The sequence below is a fragment of the Mytilus trossulus genome, chromosome 3, assembly GCF_036588685.1.
Source record: "Mytilus trossulus isolate FHL-02 chromosome 3, PNRI_Mtr1.1.1.hap1, whole genome shotgun sequence".
Taxonomy (NCBI): domain Eukaryota; kingdom Metazoa; phylum Mollusca; class Bivalvia; order Mytilida; family Mytilidae; genus Mytilus; species Mytilus trossulus.
In genome coordinates this window covers 15,780,889-15,803,613 of record NC_086375.1, presented here as the reverse complement: position 1 = coordinate 15,803,613, position 22,725 = coordinate 15,780,889, and the positions used below count along the sequence as shown (strand labels likewise).

At 33.8% G+C, this 22,725-nt stretch overlaps 1 protein-coding gene across 1 annotated transcript; it reads right to left on the bottom strand.

Moving 5' to 3' along the window:
- Positions 1-1,028: 1,028 nt before the first annotated feature.
- LOC134710244 (uncharacterized) lies at positions 1,029-22,692 on the bottom strand. Its single transcript, XM_063570519.1, has 20 exons — positions 22,205-22,692; positions 21,623-21,966; positions 20,909-21,091; positions 20,358-20,619; positions 19,988-20,135; positions 19,499-19,747; positions 18,780-19,037; positions 18,152-18,386; positions 17,751-17,967; positions 7,445-17,563; positions 6,834-7,169; positions 6,266-6,431; positions 5,489-5,673; positions 4,378-4,628; positions 3,947-4,049; positions 3,468-3,588; positions 3,022-3,191; positions 2,419-2,749; positions 1,744-1,943; positions 1,029-1,456 (listed from the first exon to the last, which is right to left on the bottom strand). The coding sequence occupies exons 1-20, from the start codon at positions 22,592-22,594 to the stop codon at positions 1,166-1,168; spliced, it is 14,559 nt and encodes a 4,852-aa protein (XP_063426589.1). The 5' UTR covers positions 22,595-22,692; the 3' UTR covers positions 1,029-1,165.
- Positions 22,693-22,725: the final 33 nt, after the last annotated feature.

Below are 22,725 nucleotides of genomic sequence, written 5' to 3'. Positions count from 1 at the left end.
TTTTACGGACGCCATCACGAGTTGGTTGACCGTTATGGAATAACCGTTTCACAAATGATATCGGATATGTTCCTTACGTCGTAACTACAATCCCCTTCCCTTTCATGAATTTGACCTACCGAATTAGACTATTTACCGGATTTGTAATCACATAAGCAACACGACGGGTGCCGCATGTGGAGCAGGATCTGCTTACCCTTCCGGAGCACCTGAGATCACCCCTAGTTTTTGGTGGGGTTCGTGTTGTTTATTCTTTAGTTTTCTATGTTGTGTCATGTGTACTATTGTTTTTCTGTTTGTCTTTTTCATTTTTAGCCATGGCGTTGTCAGTTTGTTTTAGATTTACGAGTTTGACTGTCCCTTTGGTGTCTTTCGTCCCTCTTTTATAATTTCAATTAGATGAGATATATTTTAACACCGTGTTGAAGACCTCACTTTGACTTTGAGATGTAGAACAGCAACAAAAAAGCTCTCCTTTGCTTTAAGTGTATGCACTCATGTTGTGTAATGAATGGTTACCCCATAACCTTTGTTTTCTATCACAAAAAAGTTATGAAAAAATTGAACGGCTGATGAGGTTTCTGTCGTTGGACAGTCAAGTTAACATGCGTCGGGGTTAAACATAATTTTGAGCCCTAAGCATCTCATCTTTTTTACGTCATTATCTGAATATCAAAAGGTACACAGAGTTATTACAATCAGTTAATTCTAGACCAGATCATGTTATAAGCATACAGCCCATATGTTTTAAATACTGTATGAAACGTATTGAGTGAAAGGAAATGTCTGGTATACGTCAATGTACCATCAACCCATAGACAGCAATAACAAAAAGACATTTTAAGCTGTATTTTAAAATATCTAGACGAAGTCAGACATGATATATTACCGTTCGTTTTTTAATAGTGCTTTTGTTGCATATCTCGGTTTGTCATCCTTATTTAAACTTTTAAGTAGTCTAGTTTAAATTGCTGCAATAAACGTTACTTTCTTAATGATTCATTGATGAGTGAAACAAACAAAAGAAATGCTGCTCTAAATTTATTATAATCGAATTTCTATACACAAAAAGAAATAAAAAAGAAATAAATAAGAACCAAAAATTAACAATTAACAAATAATCAACAAAAACAAAACTGAATCTCTTTCGGTAAACGTTCTATAGTTAACGGCATTTTTCTTGGACTTGCCATGAAGTGGCCAGAGCGTTGGCATCAGATGTGATTTGTTTGTTAGACATCATCATGTCGTCAAATCTCTCGTTGTCATGGACACCAAGCAGACCACCTGTTCTTCCATGGAACCAATGGCTGAGTTCAATGTCATATGACGCGGATTTGATATTGTTGACAACACCAAAACCATTTCCATCGACGTAAATGTTGTCTCCTACTTGTGAAATTTTTATCTCGTTTGATGCATATGGAAGTTTGCTCTCTACGCCATCAACACGGACCTGAAAATAATATAAAACATACATAATAAGGATTGCGAAAAAAATAACCATACGCTGTTTTTAAGAAAGCAGAAAACATTTAAAACAAACATCGATTAATTAATTTGGTATAAATATTTGTTATCGAACATCAAATCCCAATTTTTACACGGAAAGCACTCATCATGAATATCGTCTGTCGCCAAGTTTTATAAAATTCATTTATTTTCTCAGATGAAGTTTAATACTTTAAATGCATCTCTTAAACTCTAAGAAACTTAGAAACATAAGATCTGAAGAATGTTTACCTTTCCATTTGAAGCAACTTGAACATTTTGTGTGGAGGTCATGACAACCAATTTTTTGCTCTGTCTTCCCATATAATTAAGAATGATGCTGAACTTGTCTTTGCCAAAGTCACGTGCAAGGACATAGCTGCATCTTCCATTGAAATCGAATTCTTGTCCATCAAAGGTGGTGAAATGATCTCCCTTGATGTAAGCATGTGCTGAAATATATTCAATTAATTTAATATACATTTTTGTAAATGAAGGTATGGAACATACTTATAACTATTATAACTAATTAGTAGTGTACGAATTTGATAATGTGCGCAAACTTGCCTATTCTTATTTGTTGCTTTAAGTTATCTGGTATCTTTCGCCTCTCTTATGCATGAAATTTCCATAATTATTTTTCTATCATATATTTTAACTTTATAATATCATAGAATTGTATATGATACAAGTGCAATAATCGCTGCGTCAAATTGACTAAATGATCAGCTGAATAAAGAATGCAATATACATGAAAAGTGAAGTTTAAGTTCAAACATATTGAATTCATATGAATGCTGTGCATAGTATTACAAAAGTAGCATAAGGGTTAGTCATTTAGAACTCTTAGTAAATTTGGAGTTTTATTAAAAAAAAATATGTTTGGTTTGCATTCAAACGGTACGTCGATCTCGTTATTTTACTCACCACCAAACGATGGAATAACTGCATGAGACCAAATATCTCCAAAGGATGGGAGTGGATTAGATTGTGGAATGTAAGATCTGAGATTCTCAATTGGATTGGCTATCCTTTTTACTTCTGTTAAAGATTTCATTTCTAGTGGAAGATAAATGTCCATTTCAAAGTGACCTTTCTTTGGGTCATATACTGTGACTTTTGTTTTCTTAACATCCGTAATTAAGTCTTTGATATTACTGAATTCGTCTCCAATGTCTTTTTTAATAAAATTGACGAATTTGATAAAAACAGATCTAATGTTTTCTTCAATCTCCCAGTATTTATATGCTGATGAAGCCTGAAAAGAACAGAAGAAACATTCAAATACCACTTAGTTTATCGAATTAACTTTCAACACAATAAAAGATAACCAACTTATAAAAAAATGATAGAATTCAACAAAAAATAGGTTTCATTTAAATTATAATAAAATTTTGCTTTGCTGATAATTTTTTTAGCATTTAAATGATATAGTTTGAAGATGTCTACAAGTTAAAGATGGATTTCCAATGTAGAACTCACAATATTATATACTGGGGGTTGGGAGTATATTTCAAATGTATAACTCACCATATGATATACTGGGGTTGGAAGTGTCTTTATTAGCCCAATATTGATTGATTCTCTTGCATTGTAGATAACTGTGTTGTATCTGTCAGCCATTTGTTTCATTGGAATTGTTGGTAATCTTGAACGAACTGATTCCAAAATTTTATTGCTTGAAATAGATGCAACTGAATCTGAAAGATAGATAAGAAATAGTTTAAACTTGAAAATACATCAAATCGTAAAAAAGTAAAATAACAAAAATACCGAACTCCGAGAAATTTTTAAAAGGAAAGTCCCTAATTTAAATGGCAAAATAAAAAGCTTTTAAATTGGACTTCAGTATTAATGTTTTCCTTTTACATACTTTTGTACTTTATATTAGGTTTAATTCATCGTTTCTATTTACTGAGTAGTATCTGATATTTATATCCTGTGAGTATCAATTAATCATTGATGTTGATGTATACCTGTTACTTGTTTTCCATATTTTGTATATACTCCTTCAATGGTGTTTGACAGCTGTGTTGTCTGTGACTGTGTAAAATCTAAAACTTCAGAGTAGTACTGTAATGACATGTCTTCCATTAACTGTAATGTAAATAAAATATGAATGTGTTATTCTTCTTAAAGAAGAAAAAATATTATAAAGTTTGTTGATGCAATTTATGGTTGTTATTGTAGTGTAATGTTACAAATCGTAGTTATTCTAGTGAAATATTCAAATTCAAAGTTGTTTAGTTGTTATTGTAATAAACTGTAACAATTCATAGTTGTTATTTTAGTGAAATGTAACAATTCATTATTGTTATTGTAGTAAAATGTTACAATTCATAGTTGTTATTGTTGTAAAATGTTTAAGACAAGGAATAGCAATCATATACAAATAGAAACGCTATAAAACAATATGAGTGCAAAACTTAAAACAAAATCACAGAAATAAATATACCTTTACTAATTCAGTAATTTCAGCAAGATACAAATTATATAGTGTCCAGTCCATATCTTTTGTTAGACTGTTGATTTCATTCTCAAGTGATTTCATCTGATGTCTAAAATAATAAAGGAAATTGTCAGAATTATAGTCAGACATTTTCATAGAAATTAAAAGTGTTTAATTAAAAGTGTTTAACTTCTTAAGCTCGTTTGGATATTTCACCATTTGTTGACACTCCTTCTATTAGTTTTTAGACTTCTCTACATGTTTTACACATAACTGTTTAAGATTTAACTTTCGGTATTACTGTGAATATTTTTTACTTATTGTTATAGTAACATCTTTATTTTGTATTATATTTAAAGAAGTAACAAAACTTTGAATTCCAATAATAGTGAAAATGAACGAAACAAAATTAAAGATAATGATTTGGTTTTAACTACCTGATAACAGTTTGTGTTGTTTGGAAATGTCCTACGATATCATTTAAGTAGTAATCATTATTGCGTCTCATTTTTTGAAGTTCGGTAACTCTAGCTGACATAAAATTGATGTATGGTTTCATGTCTTCTTTGATAGCAGATATGATCAATCTGTGTTTTGATTGGACCTCCTGTTCTACAGCAATCCATGATGTTTGAAGTGCTTTGTTAATGCCATTGCCATATTTATGAATCTTGTTCAAACCAACAGACTACAAAAGAAGACATTATGATTAGCTTAAACAACGGACGTATTATTTAAAAGAAAAATAATGCAAAAACCAAAAGACTTTTTTTTAAATTCAATTTGTTTCTATATAATTTCTATTCATAATTGTAATATTAATGAAGTTGTTATTTTGTTTGATTAGTTTATCTTATTATTTCCACCTTAACAAGTTACTGATGTAAAAAAGATAAATGTTTTGCTTAATTTGTAATTAAGTAATTTCTTGTTTAACACTGATGAAAAAAGTTATCAAAGGTACCAGGATTATAATTTAGTACGCCAGACGCGCGTTTCGTCTACATAAGACTCATCAGTGACGCTCATACCGAAATAGTTATTAACCAAACAATTACAAAGTTGAAGAGCATTGAGGATCCAAAATCCCAAAAAGTTGTGCCAAATACGGCTAAGGTAATCTATCCCTGGAATAAGAAAATCCTTAGTTTTTCGAAAAATTCAAAGTTTTGTAAACGGGAAATTTATAAAAAATGACCATATAATTGATGTTCATGTCAACACCGAAGTGCTGACTACTGGGCTTGTGATACCCTCGGGGACGAAACGTCCACCAGCAGAGGCATCGACCCAGTGGTGTAAAAAGTTATCAAAGGTACCAGGGTTATAATTTAGTACGCCAGACGCGCGTTTCGTCTACATAAGACTCGTCAGTGACGCTCATACCGAAATAGTTATTAACCAAACAAATACAAAGTTGAAGAGCATTGAGGATCCAAAATTCCAAAAAGTTGTGCCAAATACGGCTAAGGTAATCTATCCCTGGAATAAGAAAATCCTTAGTTTTTCGAATGAATGTTTTCCCATAATTTTTAATGTACAACAAACCTTTACGGTTTTCAAAAGATCTGGGTTCCAATGTACACGTGTATGAAGTATCTTGGAAGTCTTCAGTTTCAGGTTGATGAGCGTATCGGAAACTCTCTTACTGTCCACATCTCTGAAAACTTCGGCTGTGATTCCACTTTCGTCTGACATTTTAGCATTCACATGAAGAATGTTTTGTGGATTGTCTGAAACAATATCAGGGTAAAATACTAAATTGTTGTACATGCTTATAGTTTTTGGTACTTCTATATTTTAGAAGTATATCTTTCTTATATTGAGCTCAATCCGAATGCTACATATTTTTATCATGAACTATTTCTATAATAAGTACACAGATCATTATCTTTAATCGTCGTATAAAAGTCTGAGATTTGCAGATGTAGTATACCGGATAAATAGAACAGACAACGTGCTTTGTAATAACTGTCTTCGAAAAAACTTTTATCCAAGTTTGTGTAATAAAAACATAGAAGGCTTTTCTGTTTAGACAAAAACAATTAACCATAAAAATAGCAGGCAATATCATCGAAGGGCAACTTTGTCTGCGGCAGAAGCAACTTTAACTCAAAAACATATTTTGTCTGAGAAAGTTGCAACATTTGCTTTGAAAAGTACTTTGCCTATAGAAGCTGCAACCTTTACTATTAAAACATACTTTGCCTAAAAAGATTAGAAATCTTTGTAATTAAAAACATACTTAGTTGAAACATTAGTTGATAGAAAATTTACATATTAGTTTAAATATTAATAATAATTGGGTCAGCTTTTCATTCTTACCAATATCATAGTTCATGTTGACATCAATACTGACATCTGATGGGTCAAAAACAATATCTGCACTGACTGGTTTGGCATTATCATACAGGTTCTTAATTGACACTTTGTATGGAGCTGTAGTTTGCACATTTCCTTGGATATTGATTGATTTAATAGGCGTGGTCAGCTGTAAATGAACATATATGTGTTTTTAAATACATGTATACATTATGATAAAACATATCTTTTCTATATTATATTTGCTTACACATTTCAATTTTTTCTCTTAATAAAACATAGCTAGTTGACAGGATTTTTAGCTACTTCTTTTATTATTTGATGTATTTTGTTATATTTATTCTCTAAAATTGTAATTTTGCAAGGACATTAAAATGTTTTCTTTGTTTATTATTCTTCGAGTTCCGCCCTTTTGTTGACCTCTTTTCATCTTTCTTAATTCAAGTAATTCTCTATTTGTGCTTCTACATATTACAATCTCTACTGTTTATTCGGGTGTTATATGGCATTATAAATAACGCTTTTTTGCTGATGATTCATCCCCAAACATGTTAGTAAAATAATAACTTACATCCATCTTGATGCTCTTCTTCAAGTTATCGATTTCTCCCATTATTCCAAAGTTCTTTGCCATTTTGTTTGCTGTTTGGTATTTAACATCGACAGAAGCCATCTTTTTGTAAACTGATGATTCTAGGAGTGAAGTTACCTCAACGTCAACAGTAGTATACGGATGTTTGATTCCTAGGTTAAAGCTGTAGTTGGTGTCAGTACCAGATGAAAGATCTTCCAGTCGTGAGGAAAGAATTAGTGTCTTCCTTGAATCTTTAGAATACTGGAATGCAGTTTTACCATCAAACAGAACAGATCCCTTGTTGAATTTCACTTTGGAATCAAGCTTTACATCCTATTTATAAAAAAAAGTAAATGAATATCGGTTAATGTTTAAAAATAAGTTATGAGACTTATCCATACAGTATAGATTAAATAGAATAGGTTTTTTTTAATAACCAGGAAAAACGTTGTTTGTTTTAACATTCATAGATAAGAATAAGATTCTTAATACTATGTTTCTTTCAACTTGATCATCAGGGACGGTAAGGAAAATACGATTACAGAAATTGAACAATTCAATTTGTCATTGACTAAGTTACAAGAAAGTTACTTAAAATATTTCATTACCTGTCCAATACTTGGCATTTCTAGAACAACATTGGCATCTACACCATTTTCACTTGGAGTTATATCCCCTTTAACAGATACTTTCTTTGTCTGGTCACCATCAGCATCCCAGAAGAAGGCACCAGTTACCATTTTAGATCCAAGACGGTTCTGAATTGCGTTTGTAAACATGATAGATCTGTTTGGGAAACGGAATTTCATACTAGTATCTCTGTCATCATTGCCGTGTTTACAATCATAGGTATATCCAAATACATTGGCTTCATCTATGTTTACATCAAGCGAAATTAAGTTATGACTTGTTGAACGTTTTAATTCTCCTCTAAATCCGATGGTTTTAGACGGATGTACAAATCTAACTGCTAAGTTACACTTATTATTGCTATGACTATAAAAGACTTCCATGTTCATATTGCTGTCTGTTTTGTCTGTATTCCAGTTTAAGCTGATATCGCTGTTTATCTTTTCGGCTTCCATGTTACCTCCGATTCTGAAGTTCATAGGTCTAGGGTGTCTTGTTACTATGGATACTGTGTGATGCTCAATATTTGAATAAGATGTGTCAATATCTAGTAGAGGTTTCCCGTTGTATTCCAAGAAGACCGATTGCATGTAGTTACCAGTGGAATATTTATGTCCCATATTGACAGTTATAGTTTTAAGGGCTTCGAAAGGTGTAGAAATTGACATGGATGTCTTGATATGCTTTCCACTAGATATCTCCGAAACATCACATGAAGCATCAAATGCAATGGTCTTTTCTCTATTCCACGAGGTTTCAACATGTGTTTGGTATTCATTTCTGTTTTTCTTGTTGACCAATGAAACACTCAATCGTTCGAAGGACTTAAACCCTGTGGTAAGAATTGCAGTGGTTTCCATGTCCAAAAGAGAATCGTAACGGATATGTACTTCGGAATTGATTGGTTTAATCAAAGGAGTTACAATTTCGACTGTGGCGCGCAAATCTTTGATGTCTCCTGTACATGACAAATTGATCTCGGAAGATTCAAGTCCCTTAAATGGAGTCTTCAGCTCGATTCTAGTTGTCATTGGTCTGCTTTCTAAGTCTACTAAACCAGATAGTTTAACTGATTTCTTATTTATCTCAAAAGAAGTGTCTAAACTATAGATCATATTTTGTCTTTCTAAGTTTCCCTTAAGAGACAATGATCGAATTGCTTGAAACGGAGTCCTGACATCCATGTTGATCGATCTTGGTGACAGTTTAATATCACCAGTAATTTGAATTCCAGTTGAGCATTCGTAGTTCGAAAATACAGATAAAATCTGGTCAGTCCCGTGCCTGTATACCCATCTCATCAACTCGTGTCCTTTCACTGGAGTTTTTACTTCGGCTTTTATATCCATTTTTCTGAAGTTCTGGTTGAGATAATTAAGACTTATTTCGTAAACCTTTTCAGGGGAAAGTGCAACAACAGCTGATGTGCTGACAAAATTTGATTTACGAACATTCTTGATCGTAGCTGACATTGATTTAGCTGATTTGAAAGGTGTTTCTACCTTAACCGATGCCTCATAAGATGGTTGACTTTTAAATATGGTTTCTACAGAGATTTCATCGTTATCAATTTTTCCACTTATTTTAGAAGTGAAATCGCTGAAGCTTCTTCCACTTTTTAATTCTAATTCAGCTGTTTTTATGAAACCAGCAATGTTGATATTTAAGGTTGATTTTACTTCTCCCATTTGCCTGCCTTGAATGTTGGTCAAAGTGTTCAATGAAATTTGGTTGTTACTTCCAACGGAGGCACTGAACGAGGATGAAGACTTTGTTAAACTTCCAGAGATGTCATACTTGATGTCAATGTCTTCTAAAATTGTTGTTTTCAGTTCTAGACTTCCTTGTATATTTCTTGTTGAGGAGATATGCTCAAAACTAAGGTCATACATGTTTTGACCTTCAATAGCGAAATCAGATGTGAGACGAAAGTTTGAAGGATTATTGTTGAAAACTACGTTCATTGACATTTCGGTTAATCCAATGACTGGAGTTTTGATATTAATTTTTCCATTGAATGGTGAAGTCTTATCAAAAACTGCATTAAATTCTACATTGTTAGATCCAACGTTTCCATTGACTTGTGCCGTAATTGTATCCCTGTCAGTTTCGTATAAGAAATTGGCTGCATTCTTCTCGTATCCTGCAACTGGAGTCTCTAGTGTCATTTTGGCGTCAATTCCATTGTATGTTACAATTGAAAATCCCCCATTGACATTTTTAGAGTTGTATACAGCATTTAAATTCGCAACAAATTGGTTTTCTCCCATTCTTCTTGTCAGGCTGAAACTGCTGTCGTGGATGGTTTTTCCTGCGAGTTTAATCAGTAATGAACCAATTAGATTGTTACGGTTTATTTTTGCAGAAGACATTAGTTCAATGTTGTCAGTTAGTGGAGAACTGGCAGATACTTTAACCTTGTATTCATCAGAGTACTCAACAAGGAGGTCAATAGATCCTTTCTGGTTGTCGACTGATATTTCAACTGCAGAACCTAATTTGGAATCAGTCATGATCATATTGAATTTTGAAGTCATAACATGGGTCTTCTCGCCATATGATAGTTCTACATTTGAGCTAAATCTTTGAACTGTTCCTTCTAAAGATATTTTCACAAATGCATCTTTGGTGAATGGTGATTTGAAAGTCATTTGAGCGTTCTTGTTGTCTTTTAAGTCATATGAACCATCAAACGACATTTCTTTGCCGTTGTAGGACGCAGAGATAGCAGTTGAAAGTTTCTTCATTTCACCAGTTGTTGTATGTCTTATATTTACTTCATATTGACGAGAGCCTTTGTGATTCAGCTGAAGTTGGGCAGTGAAATCTTTTGGCTCTCCGTTGTATTTAACAATTGTGGTAATGTCCTCGCTCCATGGTGATTTAACAGTCATGGTTCCATCAATTCCAGATGATGTCTCAATAGAAATGTCTCCGGATACTGTTTCGTCATTGTAACTTGCCTCAGTATTTGCCTGGATACTTGTTGGTTTCTTGATCAACTTGAAGCTTACTCTTGCGTTATGTTGCAAAGCGCCATTGTAGGTGATTTGAACAAAGGACAAACAGTTTTTCCAGTTACCGTTGCGGGCGATCTCAATGATAACGTCATCATACATTGGTGTTTTCAAGGTGATCTTTCCAACAATGTCTTTTCTAGAATCAAGAGTTACCTCAGCGGAAGCTATTTTGTCATTGTACTTCACTGAAGCCAGTGTAAAGAACTTTCTGACTGATCCATCCAAACTGAATGAAACACTGGCATCGTGCTTTAAAGAACCGCTGTATGTAATTTTAAGACAGGTTTTGAAATTTTGTACAGATCCCTCATTTGAAAAAGCTACAATGATTTCATTTGTCCATGGTGTTGTGACTGTTATTCTGCCTTCAAGAATGTTTGTTGTATCAAAACTGACGGCAGTAGAGGCCATTTTGTTGTTGTAGGTAAAAACTGATTTAGTTGTAAACTTAACCAATGTTCCATCCATATTAAAGGTAAGACTGGCATCATGCTGCAGTTCTCCACTGTAAGTAACTTTGAGACAGGTTTTGAAATTGTTCATCGTGTTTTCGTGTGAGAAGGCCACAATCATATCCTCGGTAAATGGCGATTTCAATGTAATTTTCCCTTCAATATCCTTGGTAGCATCAAAATTAACATCGAAGGATACTTTTTTGCTGTTATACATTAAAGATGATTTTGTTCCAAACTGCATCATTGATCCGTCGAAGTTAAATTTAAGGCTTGCATCATGTTGTAACTGTCCTTTGTATGTGACTTTGAGACAAGATTTGAAATTCCTTAAGGATCCTTCGTTAGAAACTGCTACAATTATGTCATCTGTAATAGGAGTTTTTAATTCTAATTTACCTTCAATGTCTTTAATAGCATCAAATACGATTTCACCTGATGTGGTTTTGCCATTGTATGTTAAAGCGCCTTTAGTGTTAAAATTCATCATTGATCCGGCATGATTGAATGTTATGAGAACATCGTGTTTCATTGATCCACTGTAAGTAATTTTGGCAATGCTCCTGAATGTCAATGGTGTTCCATTATGGGAGAAAGAAACAATTATGTCATCCGTCATGGGTGACTTCAATGTCACTGTTCCTGTTATGTCACTAGTAGCATCAAAGGAAATGTCTGAAGATACTCTCTTGCCATTGTAACTAATCTGACCATTAGTAGAGAACTTCTTATATGACCCATCATGGTTAAATGATGCCTGAATATCATGGGATATCTTTCCGTATGACATCGAAGCAGCTGATGTAAAAGCAGTTGGTATCTGACCTTGATGGTTGAAGGATAGGAGAAAATCGGACGAAAATGGTGTTTTCAATGAAAATTGTCCATTTATTCTTTTCAGTGACTGGAATTGGATTTCTGCCATTATTTTCTGGTTATTGTATTTAGCCTCTCCTGCAGATTTGAAGTTTCTCATTCCACCTTCAAAGTCAACCTTTCCTGATACTGATTTTCCATTGTAGGTAACTTGTGCATTTGACTTCAGAGATTTTCTTTCCTTAACGGCAAAGAAGGTGACTTCTAATTCGTGTTGTTTAGCTCCACTGTATGTTAACTGAGAAAGTGATCGGAAGTCATTGAAATCGTAGTTAGAAGATGTAGCAAAGATCACATCATTTGAAAATGGAGTTTTGAGGGTGATGTCAATTTGTACTCCATTGGTCAAATCAGTTGTTATTTGTCCACTAATTTTATCATATCCGTATGATATATCAGAAGAAGATTTGAAACTGTTCAATGCACCATCATGGTTCATTCGGATGACAAAGTCTTTAGTAAATGGAGTTTTCATAGACCCTCTAATGTCAAGACGATCATTCACAATGACTGTCAGATCAGCTTCAGCCATTTTTTCGTTAACAGTCACTTCGCTGTGGCTATCAAAGTTTTTAGCGGTGCCAGAAAATCTAATGGATACATCAGCATTTCGTAGTTCAGAAAATGGTGTTCGGAGTGTGACAGATGCCTTTGTTACGTCATCAGATGAAATAGTTATGTCAGTCGTAATCTTCTGTTCGTTGATTCCAGCTTCAATGTTGCCGTTCATTTTATTCATTGGTCCAGTTTTAGAATATACCATATACATCGTCTTTGCAGAATCAAATGGAGTTGAAATGGAAATTCTTCCTGAAACATCAGATTTGCTTTCCATTTGTGTCTCAACAATGATCTTGTCTTTCCCAAGTGATGCCTGTATGGTTGCTTTATTGTTGAATATAACTCCCTGGTATTCAAAAGTTGCTGCCATTTTTGGCACCTTCAATGCTTTGATGGAGACGGTTCCAAATGTTTGTCCTCTTTGACTGAACAAAGCATCAAAATCAAAAATGGTCTGTTTACCATATGCAATGTTTGAAGAAGATTTCATTTTTTCCTCATTGCTATGCATAATTGTAGCTTTTACAGTTTCTGTATAGGGTGTCTGCAATGTCAATTGTCCTTCTACACCACTGAGTGAGTTAAATGAGACATCAGCGACACTCTTCTTCTTGTGAAAAAGAATATTTGCTCGTGAACGGAAATTGTTTAAGCTTCCACTATGAGTAAAGGAAAGATCGGTTTCTTGATAGCCGACGATGGGTGTTGATATTTTCATCTCTGCTGACAGTTGACCTACAGTCTTCAAATTGATCTGAGCTGAGTACTTATCTTTGTTTGCTGCCAAATCCATCTTTGTACTGAATTCTGATAATGAACCAGTGTGTGAGAAGGAACCTGCCATCTTTTCATATTTCTTGAATGGAGTCTTTATGGAAATATCAGCACTTCTTGTTGGTTTGTTTATCAAGATATCTGCAGATATTGTATCTTTCTTGAAGTATGTTATTTCAGCATGAGATTTTATCTTGCTGTCTGATTTTTGATGTGACAAAGATGCCTTGACATTGCTGTAGCCAACAAAAGGTGTCTGTGCAGCCAACAGAATATCAATGGATGGATTAATTGCAAATCGTATGTCTGCAGCGACCATGTCTTGTTTACCTCGACCTATCTCGGCATGGCATTTAAAATTAGAAAGTGATCCTTCGTGCGATACAGCAGCATTCATTTTCTTCCAACCGGCAACTGGAGTTTCTACACTTGCTTCCCAATTGAATTTAGACCCTATTGATGTTTTCATGTTGGCTTTAACAACGTCTTTTCCTTTTTTAATATTGGCATCACACTTGAAGCTCTTCCATGTTCCTTCGTGTTTCACGTTGGCAATGACTTTCTTATATCCTTTAAAAGGAGAAACAAACAGAAATGTAGCTTTCATTACTTTAGCCAGACGGAAATTAAAATCGGTACTGATTTTCTGTTTCTTGCTGTAGATTAGGTTCATCTTGTTTCTGAAGCTTTTCAGATTTCCCTTGTGAATAAGAGTCATGGTAATATCCTCAAACATTGGGGCAGACAATTTCACGGATCCCTTGATACGTTTTCCAGAAATAAGTGCTACATCAGCAGAGGCTGGAGTCATTTTACCGTAAGCATATTGAACATGAGATTTAAGATTCCTCAAGGACCCTGTATGATGGAAAGATGCTTTAAAGTCATCCATGAACGCTGATTTGACTGTCAAAGATCCTTGCATTTTAGCCAGATTTTTAAAGATTATTTCGATTTGATGTGGCTCGCCCTTCTTGTATTGTGCTTTGACGAGAGAATTGAATTGTTTCATGCTTCCTTTATGGTTTATCTCCAAAGATATTTTGTCCATAGATGGACACTTGTATGACACAGATGACTTAAAGTTAGCTTTATTATTAAATGCTATGTCCAATATGTGTTTCTGGTTGCCCTGGTACTGTAGTTCACCGTGTGTCTCCATTGACGGATATTTTCCTTGATGATAGACTGACAGACTTACTGGTTTGCTGTATGGACTTTTGACGGTGATGGAAGCGTCTTTCCTTTCGGCGTTTTTAACGGAAGTGTCTATAGAATATATATTTCCTTTAGGATATTCGATTCCTACAGAAGATGAAATGCCTTTGTCGTCATTTGTGTGTTTTATTGAAGCAGATGCATGTTGAAATTTGGCGAATGGAGTCTGAATTTCAAAAGTTGCATCAATGTTATCCAAATCCATTGTGTGACTTGATTTGACACTGATATATTTAGCTGGAAGGTATTCTATATTAGCAACTGTTCTTGTGGATCCGCTACTTCTTTGACTAGAGACGGTTATCTGACTATATGGAATGGCCTCGAATGGGGTTTCAATGCGGAAGTTACCATCGAATCCACCATTTGTATTTACGGCACTGGATATTAAGAACTTCTTTGTGATTGGTTCTGCTTCAATGCTGCTTAAAAGAGAGAAAGATCGTAAGTCTCCTTTAGCCTCTATTACAGAGTTAATTGTTTTCATGGATTCGTATGGTGTAGCAAGAGCTGTTGTGAACACAAAGGCATCATTCCAACGGAATCGGTTTTCCAATGATATTTCTTTGCCGTTATCGTATCTCAGCGAGCCCGACGTCACAATTACTTCAGCTTGATTCGTCTGCTTAATATCAACAATAATGTCCTTTGTAAAGGGTGTTGATGTCTTCAAGAAACCAGCTGGGTATCCAGACGTCATGTCGACCATACCATTAACGCTTATTCTTTTCTTATCCATTTTCAGACTGACTGACCCCTCTTTCTTGATACCAGATTTATAGTTGATGTCAGCGACGTATTTTGTGCCTTTAGGACAGGTGTAGGTCATCTCAGAATTTAGGGCGTTATTTCGAGTTACATGTTTAACTGATGCTGACATTGTTTGCATGTCATGGAAGGGAGTTTTTATGTCTAAACTGCCTTCAACGTGATCTTTCTGCACCATGTAGCTTGATTTCATGATTATTTCTCGTCTTGGGAGATATTCAATAACTAGATCTGATGATGTCATTCTAGAAGTGGGTTTAGAAACCAAACTTATTTGACTGTATGGTATTTGTTGGAATGGAGTTTCCAAACGAATTTTTCCATTGAGCCCATTGACAGAGTTCCATTCTGATGTCATCTGGATTGGTCTAAAAGTAGGTTCAATTTCTAAACTTGCGACTGTTTTGAAAGCAGTTATACCTCCATCAAACTTGAGTAATGTTTCAAATTTCCTGACTGACTTTATTGGTGTTACAACTGATATCTTAACAATTTTTGTGTTGTCCCATCTGAATCTGTTTTCCATGGCCATAATTTCAGTTTTTCCATACTCAATAGACGATGAAATGATCTGTTCCCCATCAATTGCTCGATCAATACTTAATACAATAGGTTTGGTAAATGGTGACCTAAATTTAAGTTTACCGTTTTGGCTGTTCTGCTGACGATCAAAGGTTCCACTTGCATCGATTTCATTATCATTCAACTTCATATTAATTTGTCCTGACATTGGAAAACGGGCATATTCAGATATAATTGAAGTTTCAAAAGTGATATCAGACATTTTGAAAGACTGTTTTGACATCACCTTGCCAGCTTCTCTCTTGTAGTCTACATGACCAGACATCATAACGTTACTATTAATAGATAAGGTTGCTGAACTGTCTATCAATGATGGTCTGTGTTGATGGTCAACACGCAGAAGGATATCGTCCATAAGTGGAGATTTAATCTTCAGGTTAAATGATACTCCCCCTTCACTAAATGTTATGGCTTGTCTTCCATTTACGTCCAATTCATAAGATTTACCATTAATACTTGACTGCATTTTAGAAATGAGTTCATTGCTGGTAATGCTGTGATCCCAATTTGCATCATATTTGTTGTTTGGTAGATTAAAGACAATTTTTCCTTTATTCTTCAGTCCTCCTTTTGTAAATCTGTGATTCATTTGACCTTCATACTGGTATACTTTGCCATTGTGCTCCATTGCTAAAGCGTTTTGGTATTTGTTGTCTGTAGTTTTATGGTGGAAGCTTACAGAAGCTGTTTTCAAACTGGATAATGACGATTTGACACTAATTACACCGTTTACATCCTGGTCATCGTTACTGTAGTTAATATCAACTTTTACTTTCTCGTTGTTGAGTTCAGTTTTCAGCATACTTTTTACCTTTCCGCTGTATTCATGGTCCACTTCTACTGAGGACATTTGGAAACCCTTGAATGGTGTTTTAACTGTAACTATTCCATGAAATTTATTGGCATTGAATGGTTTGTCCAAATTTACTAAAACTCCAATTTTGTTTGATTTCTGCCATGTGATATCCATTGAGTTCTGATATTGTTTGGTAGTTGACATCAAATCATAATTCATTTGTACTAATCCAGTGACCGGTGTCTGCATTCTAAGGGTTCCAGCTCTTCCTTCATCTTTGTTTTTAAGATTAAGATCCAAAGCTATTTCCTCTTTCCCTCCCACAAAGATATCAAAATGGCCCTGAGTATTTATATCAACTATATGATTATAACTCGATAAGACACTAGTGAATGGGTTGACATGTTCTAGTCTAGCGTTTACATCCATGGAGTTTTTGTATGTCAAATCTCCTACAAACCTTATTCTTTTTGATTCATCTTTATCAGCATCCCACTTAACATCAAATGCTCCGGTATACTGAGGATTGTTGTTCATTGCTTCAATTTCAGCTGTCACGCGTCTGCTGTTAACCTTCACATCCCCAGACATCTTGATCAAGGTCTTTGGTTTGTATTGGGAAGTAAATGCCAAAACATATGATTTTCCAATCTGTGCTCCTACTCTGAAATCCCTAGGGCTCCCGTTTAGCTGACCAGCAATGGTAAAAGGTTTTCTTTCTGGAAGTGTTACATCATTAGATATTTCGAATTCAATATTTGACATGCTCTTGATGGCAGATTTTATCGTTGTTCTTTGTTTACCGATAGTGGCAGCGAAGTCGTTGGTATATTTTTGGTTGTTCTGTTGGATGAAGACATTTGATATGGAAAGGGATTTCTCATTCAATGAAAGGGAAATTCCACCAGAAACAGATGTCAATTTCTTTGATTTATTTTTCAGGAAGACTGATGTGCTCAAGGTGTGTTTTTTACCAACTGACACCGAAATGCTGGTATCCAGTGCCTTTTTGGTATGAATGTGACTTCCCTTTATCTTCAAGTCTGTTGCCTAGAAAACAAAATATTTGGTACCATATAGACATCGTTCTTCAAAACAAAATCAGTTTACATATAAACTTTCTATTTTATTCTTTAATGTAGACTTACTTTAAGGCTTTATTGATCGAATATTATAATATTCTGTATTTTAAACATAGAATAACACCCGTACATTGCAAAGTGTTGGTATAACTTACTGATTCAGGGTGCTGCAGTTGTGCGCTGACTCTGACATCGCTTGCTCGCCATGCTAACGTGTGTTTTACTGTTGATGAAAAGCTAATCTGTTTGTTCATATCTTTCTTATTGGCACCATACTGGACATTGAAGTTGCTAGTGGTCAGTTTAGCGTTGGTCAAAAAATTAATTCCAAGGTTAAGGTTCAAATGTGACATTTTCTTCAAAGTCAAAACACTGTAAAGAAATACAAAGAGACTCTTAAATATATGTACATTGTTTGATACTATTACAAAATTGTCTAATCAATTAAAGCGATGGCTAAACATTTCAACAATGATATTGTAAACCAAAGCTACTTATGTTTATTTTCTGACTATGTTTGACTTAAAGATACTCTAGTAAATAAAATAACACTCACCCATTTCCTTTGATTGATGTAGCTTTCTTTGTTGATTTCATGACAATCTTGCTGTTTATGGTAACCTTATCACGGGCAACACGTGGAATGATATAATCGAATGTGGTTCTGGTTATAACAGATGTAGGTCGAATCATAATGTTGGATCTGCCTTTAGTAGTCAGAATTGGAGATTGGATGTTAATTTTTGTCTGATAACGGGCTTGCTTTGCGTTTCCTGTATCTCTTACTTGAACTGAAAACAAAAATCTTATTTAAAAATGACATCAACAAAAGTGGAAGGTTTGGCCATAATTCTAAACAACCAAATATCACCGATTGAAATAGTCTGTTTCAAGTCAGCAAGATGTCAGCCCTTGTGTGTTACTATACCACTACTATACTTTGAACTTTTCCTCATACGTTAACTTTTTCAAATTTCCTATGCATATATGCTAACAAAATTGAAATGTTTAATATATAAATATTGCTTCCAGACCAAGTTAATAAACAAATTCTATTATCTGTTTTAAATTAAGTTGAAAACCCACAAGTAAATTCATCCATCAAATTTGAATACATTTTGTAAAATACTCTTAAACAAAGGGAGATAAATGGAATATTTATAGAAAAGAATAATTCTACTAACCAAAATATTTCATTGGAGAACGTGTTAATCCGGTAACAGTCAGGTCAACCTTTGCAGCTTTTTTATATTTCATTTCCACTGAACCGCCAAGACCCATCAACAGTTTCGCTGGGGTTTTAACTGAGATAAATGGACTGTATCTCAAAGATTGTTTAGTTACTAGTGTCTGCATTCTGGTCTCGAAACTATATTCTTCTTTTTTGTCCATTGTAAAACTGCCCTTGATTGATTTTATAACCTTCTTGTTTAGCATGTTCACTACAAAAAAAACAACAAAAACCATACACTTAAACTTCTCTTTTATGTAGAATTAAATATAGTATTTAAATTAAAAATATGTATATGTAAAGTATGAAGAAAATAAACATAAATTGAAACTATGCCTATAATACATTTGTTTTGTATACATCAAAGCATTCATTTGCTGGTTTTTATTTTAACATTTAAAGTATATCGGATCATTGAATTTCATGAAAAAGATGTAATACTTTTTCTATGTTGTGTCATGTGTTCTATTGTTTGTCTGTCTTTCTTCTTTCATTTTTAGCCAGTCGTTGTCAGTTTATTTTCGTTTTGGGTATTTGACTGTCCCTCTGGTAATGTTCGTCCCTCTTTTAAATCTGGCATGCTGATTCGTTTTGATTTATTGTTTATTTATTTTGGTATTCTTTGCAAGGGGATGTGACTTTAACATCTATGAATATTGATGTATAACTCACATCTCATGTTGATTGGTTCTTTTGAAACTCCACGAATGGTAAATGCAGAATCCAAAGTTGTTCCCGCCAAATATTCAATAGTTCCATCAAGTTTAATGTTATCCTTCTTTGGTATGACTATTTCTACAGATGGTGTATATATCATTTTAGAAGACTTCTTCTGACTAGCTAAAGCTGCATTGACTGAGTATTCTGATTGGTCAATAAGTAATTTACCATTTAATTGTCTTTGTTTGGTATCGACAGCTCCTATAAAATAGATTATTTTTTGTAAAAAGTATTAACAAAAGTATTGATCTCTTACTTAAATAATAAAAAGGAAGAAGTCCATAATACCTGATAAATATAATGTTATCTAAGATTTCAAACTTTAAAATCATGACTTAATACTGAATTAAATTTTACTGTGAAAATTGATAGCATTGTCAATAAAAAATAACATTGAAGTTATTAAAAAAACTGCATTATTCTTTATATATTAAAAGTTACCATTGAAGGTTGCCTTTTTCCATGGTGACAGCATCATCATTTCAATATCATGTTTCTTCATATTCAGATTGAAACCGAGTCTCATTTCTCTATCAACCTTTGACCCTGGTGTGTTAAATCCTACATTGGCAATCACTAAAGATTTTGTCTAAAATAAATTATAATAATAAAACCATTATACCTCACGTCGGAAAAAATACAAAAAATAAGATTAATGATATATATATTTATATTCCTGTTATGATATGTTTGGTGGAAGTATTATTACCTAATTGAAAAATAAGACTAACATTCAGTGATCAAAAATAAATCCATAATTTTTAAACATTAGTCTTAAGCAAAGAAGTAAGCTGTAAAACGCGGTAATTACCTTTCCAAATTTATACTCCATTTTGTAACCAGTATGGCTGTCTCTCTTGTAGAGTGTAACACCAGCTGTCAATGGTCCAGTTAGGGGGAAATATGGAGAATCAGCCTTTAGAGAAGCATTAGGGTAGGAAATTTCACCACATAGTTCAAGTCCAGTCACGTGTGCAATGTCATCACCAGTGCATAGTTTCTTTGTTTGTCTGTTTTGTGTTACCATCTTTTGTTCACGGGTCTCATCACGATGAACAGTAAAGAATGAAGTTCTGCAAAAAGATTTATATAAATTATGCAAGGTTTATATGTAACAAAGTTAACATGTATATGGATAAGAGACTGTATTCCCTTTTCTTCTTTTTAGATTAATAAATATGTAACAGATAGAAAAGAACAGAACAGTCAATTATTCTAAAAATCCATGCTGTTGATATGGAAAGAGGTAAGTTAAGGTTGTCATTCGAGTGCAAGAAAAACCCAGACTGGTTATATTAAAGAGTAAAAGAAAAAAAAATTCATGACCTAAATATTTTATTATGAAAATATTTTCATACTTACTTTGCTTCAAATATTTCTGTCTTTGCATCTGGTGTCTTCCATTCTGCACTAAAGAGTTGTCCACCTTTTATTTCCAGATGACCTTCAACAGCAGAGGCAGAGTTCACTGAAGATACCATTTTCATTCCAGCTTTAGTTACGAAGGCATCAACACTCATTAGACTTGTCACTTCCAAAGCAGCACTGAATTAAAAAGATATTTTATTGATCAATATACAAATTTACCTAGAAAATATGCATTTCTTAATTGTGCGTATGAATATATATCTTTTCAGATCTACATTCTTTCGCAACTGTGGTATACGGGTGTGTTTTTTTTTTGGCGTATAAGCATGCATAGTCTTTTATTTAATTATTTTTGTCTAGAAAAAAATTAACATCAGACTTGTTTGATTCTATGTATTCACTGTTTAAAGCAATTATCATTACTTTATAGTTTGAAAATTTGTCGGTTGATATAGTTTTTCATTTCTTTGATATCATCAACCACAGGATATTTATTGCGAATAATTATGGCAAATTTTATGTTTGAATGAACAGCGAAGACAATCATAAAACTCCATTCAAAATATTGTTGTTGACTGATATGTGCTTATTTGCTGATGTTTTAGGTTGTATTTCAAGCTGACATTTGGTTTTGGTTTGGTTGTTTTTGCGTCTTTTGTTTTGGTTGATCTTTATACTAAAATTGTGTATCTGAGTATCTAATATTACCTTGGTCGAATTTTTCCATCGATGGAAACTGTCATGGGATTTGACTGAATTTGTCTAAGGTCCATTTTACCGGAAGCTTGAACGTCAATTGTAGCACTTCCGTCTAAACTGATGTTAAGTGGGAAACCAGACATTGTTGGAATTATGATACTGGTATCTAGAAACATGAAGCTCTGTGTGAAAGAATAGTCTTGCTCTTTGGCCAGATTGATGATAAAATCCAGAATGTTGAAGTTTTGTCCTTCAATCAGACTTTTGATATCGTCGGTGTTGATGTACTGTAATTCATTGCCAAATATTCTCAAATACATGCTTCCTTTGAACTCTTCCATTGTTGATCCAAACTAGAAATTGCAAAAATAAAGAATATTAATATTAATCAAAAATACTGTAATTTATAAGATGAAAAAGAAGTTTGTTAAGAACTACATTTCTGATTATTTTATATAAGTTTTGCTTTTTAAATAAAACGAGTAGACACTTAATGTATAACAAACAAAATAGGAATAAATGCAAATGTGAATGGATTTTAAATACAATATGAAAAGAACGGCTATTAACTTCTTTCAATCTATTGCTAACCTCTTCGTTCAGTTTATCCATTGCTTTGTTGCTAATTCCTTTTACAGATTGTTTGACAACATCCTTTGACTTGCCAAAATATCCTTCAGGTCCAAAGTATGATTCTAGGAAATACTCTAGTCCCTCTACTCTTCCTCCAAACTCAAACAGGTTGACAGAGTGACCAAAAAGGTCAACGGTGAGGTTAGTCATGGCTGATCTTGGAAGGAAAGACTTAGAAGACCAAATAAGATTGCTGTCAATTGCGGCACCTGTGTTCATCTTTTCTAGGAAAAATGAAGCTTCATAGTTTCTGGAATACTTCATTTTTTCTAAGTTGAATTCTTTCTTCAGTATGTCATTAGATAAAATTGATTTTATGCTTTGTTTCAGTGGACTTGATGTTTCCATTAGATTTGTAAGGTGAGTCCAGACGAAGGAGCCAACTTGATTTACTTCTTCTGATTCCAGTGTTGTCTGGATTCTGTTGAGGATAGACTTTGAGGGACATGTCATCAGTCCTAGGTAAGCAGCAATTCTGA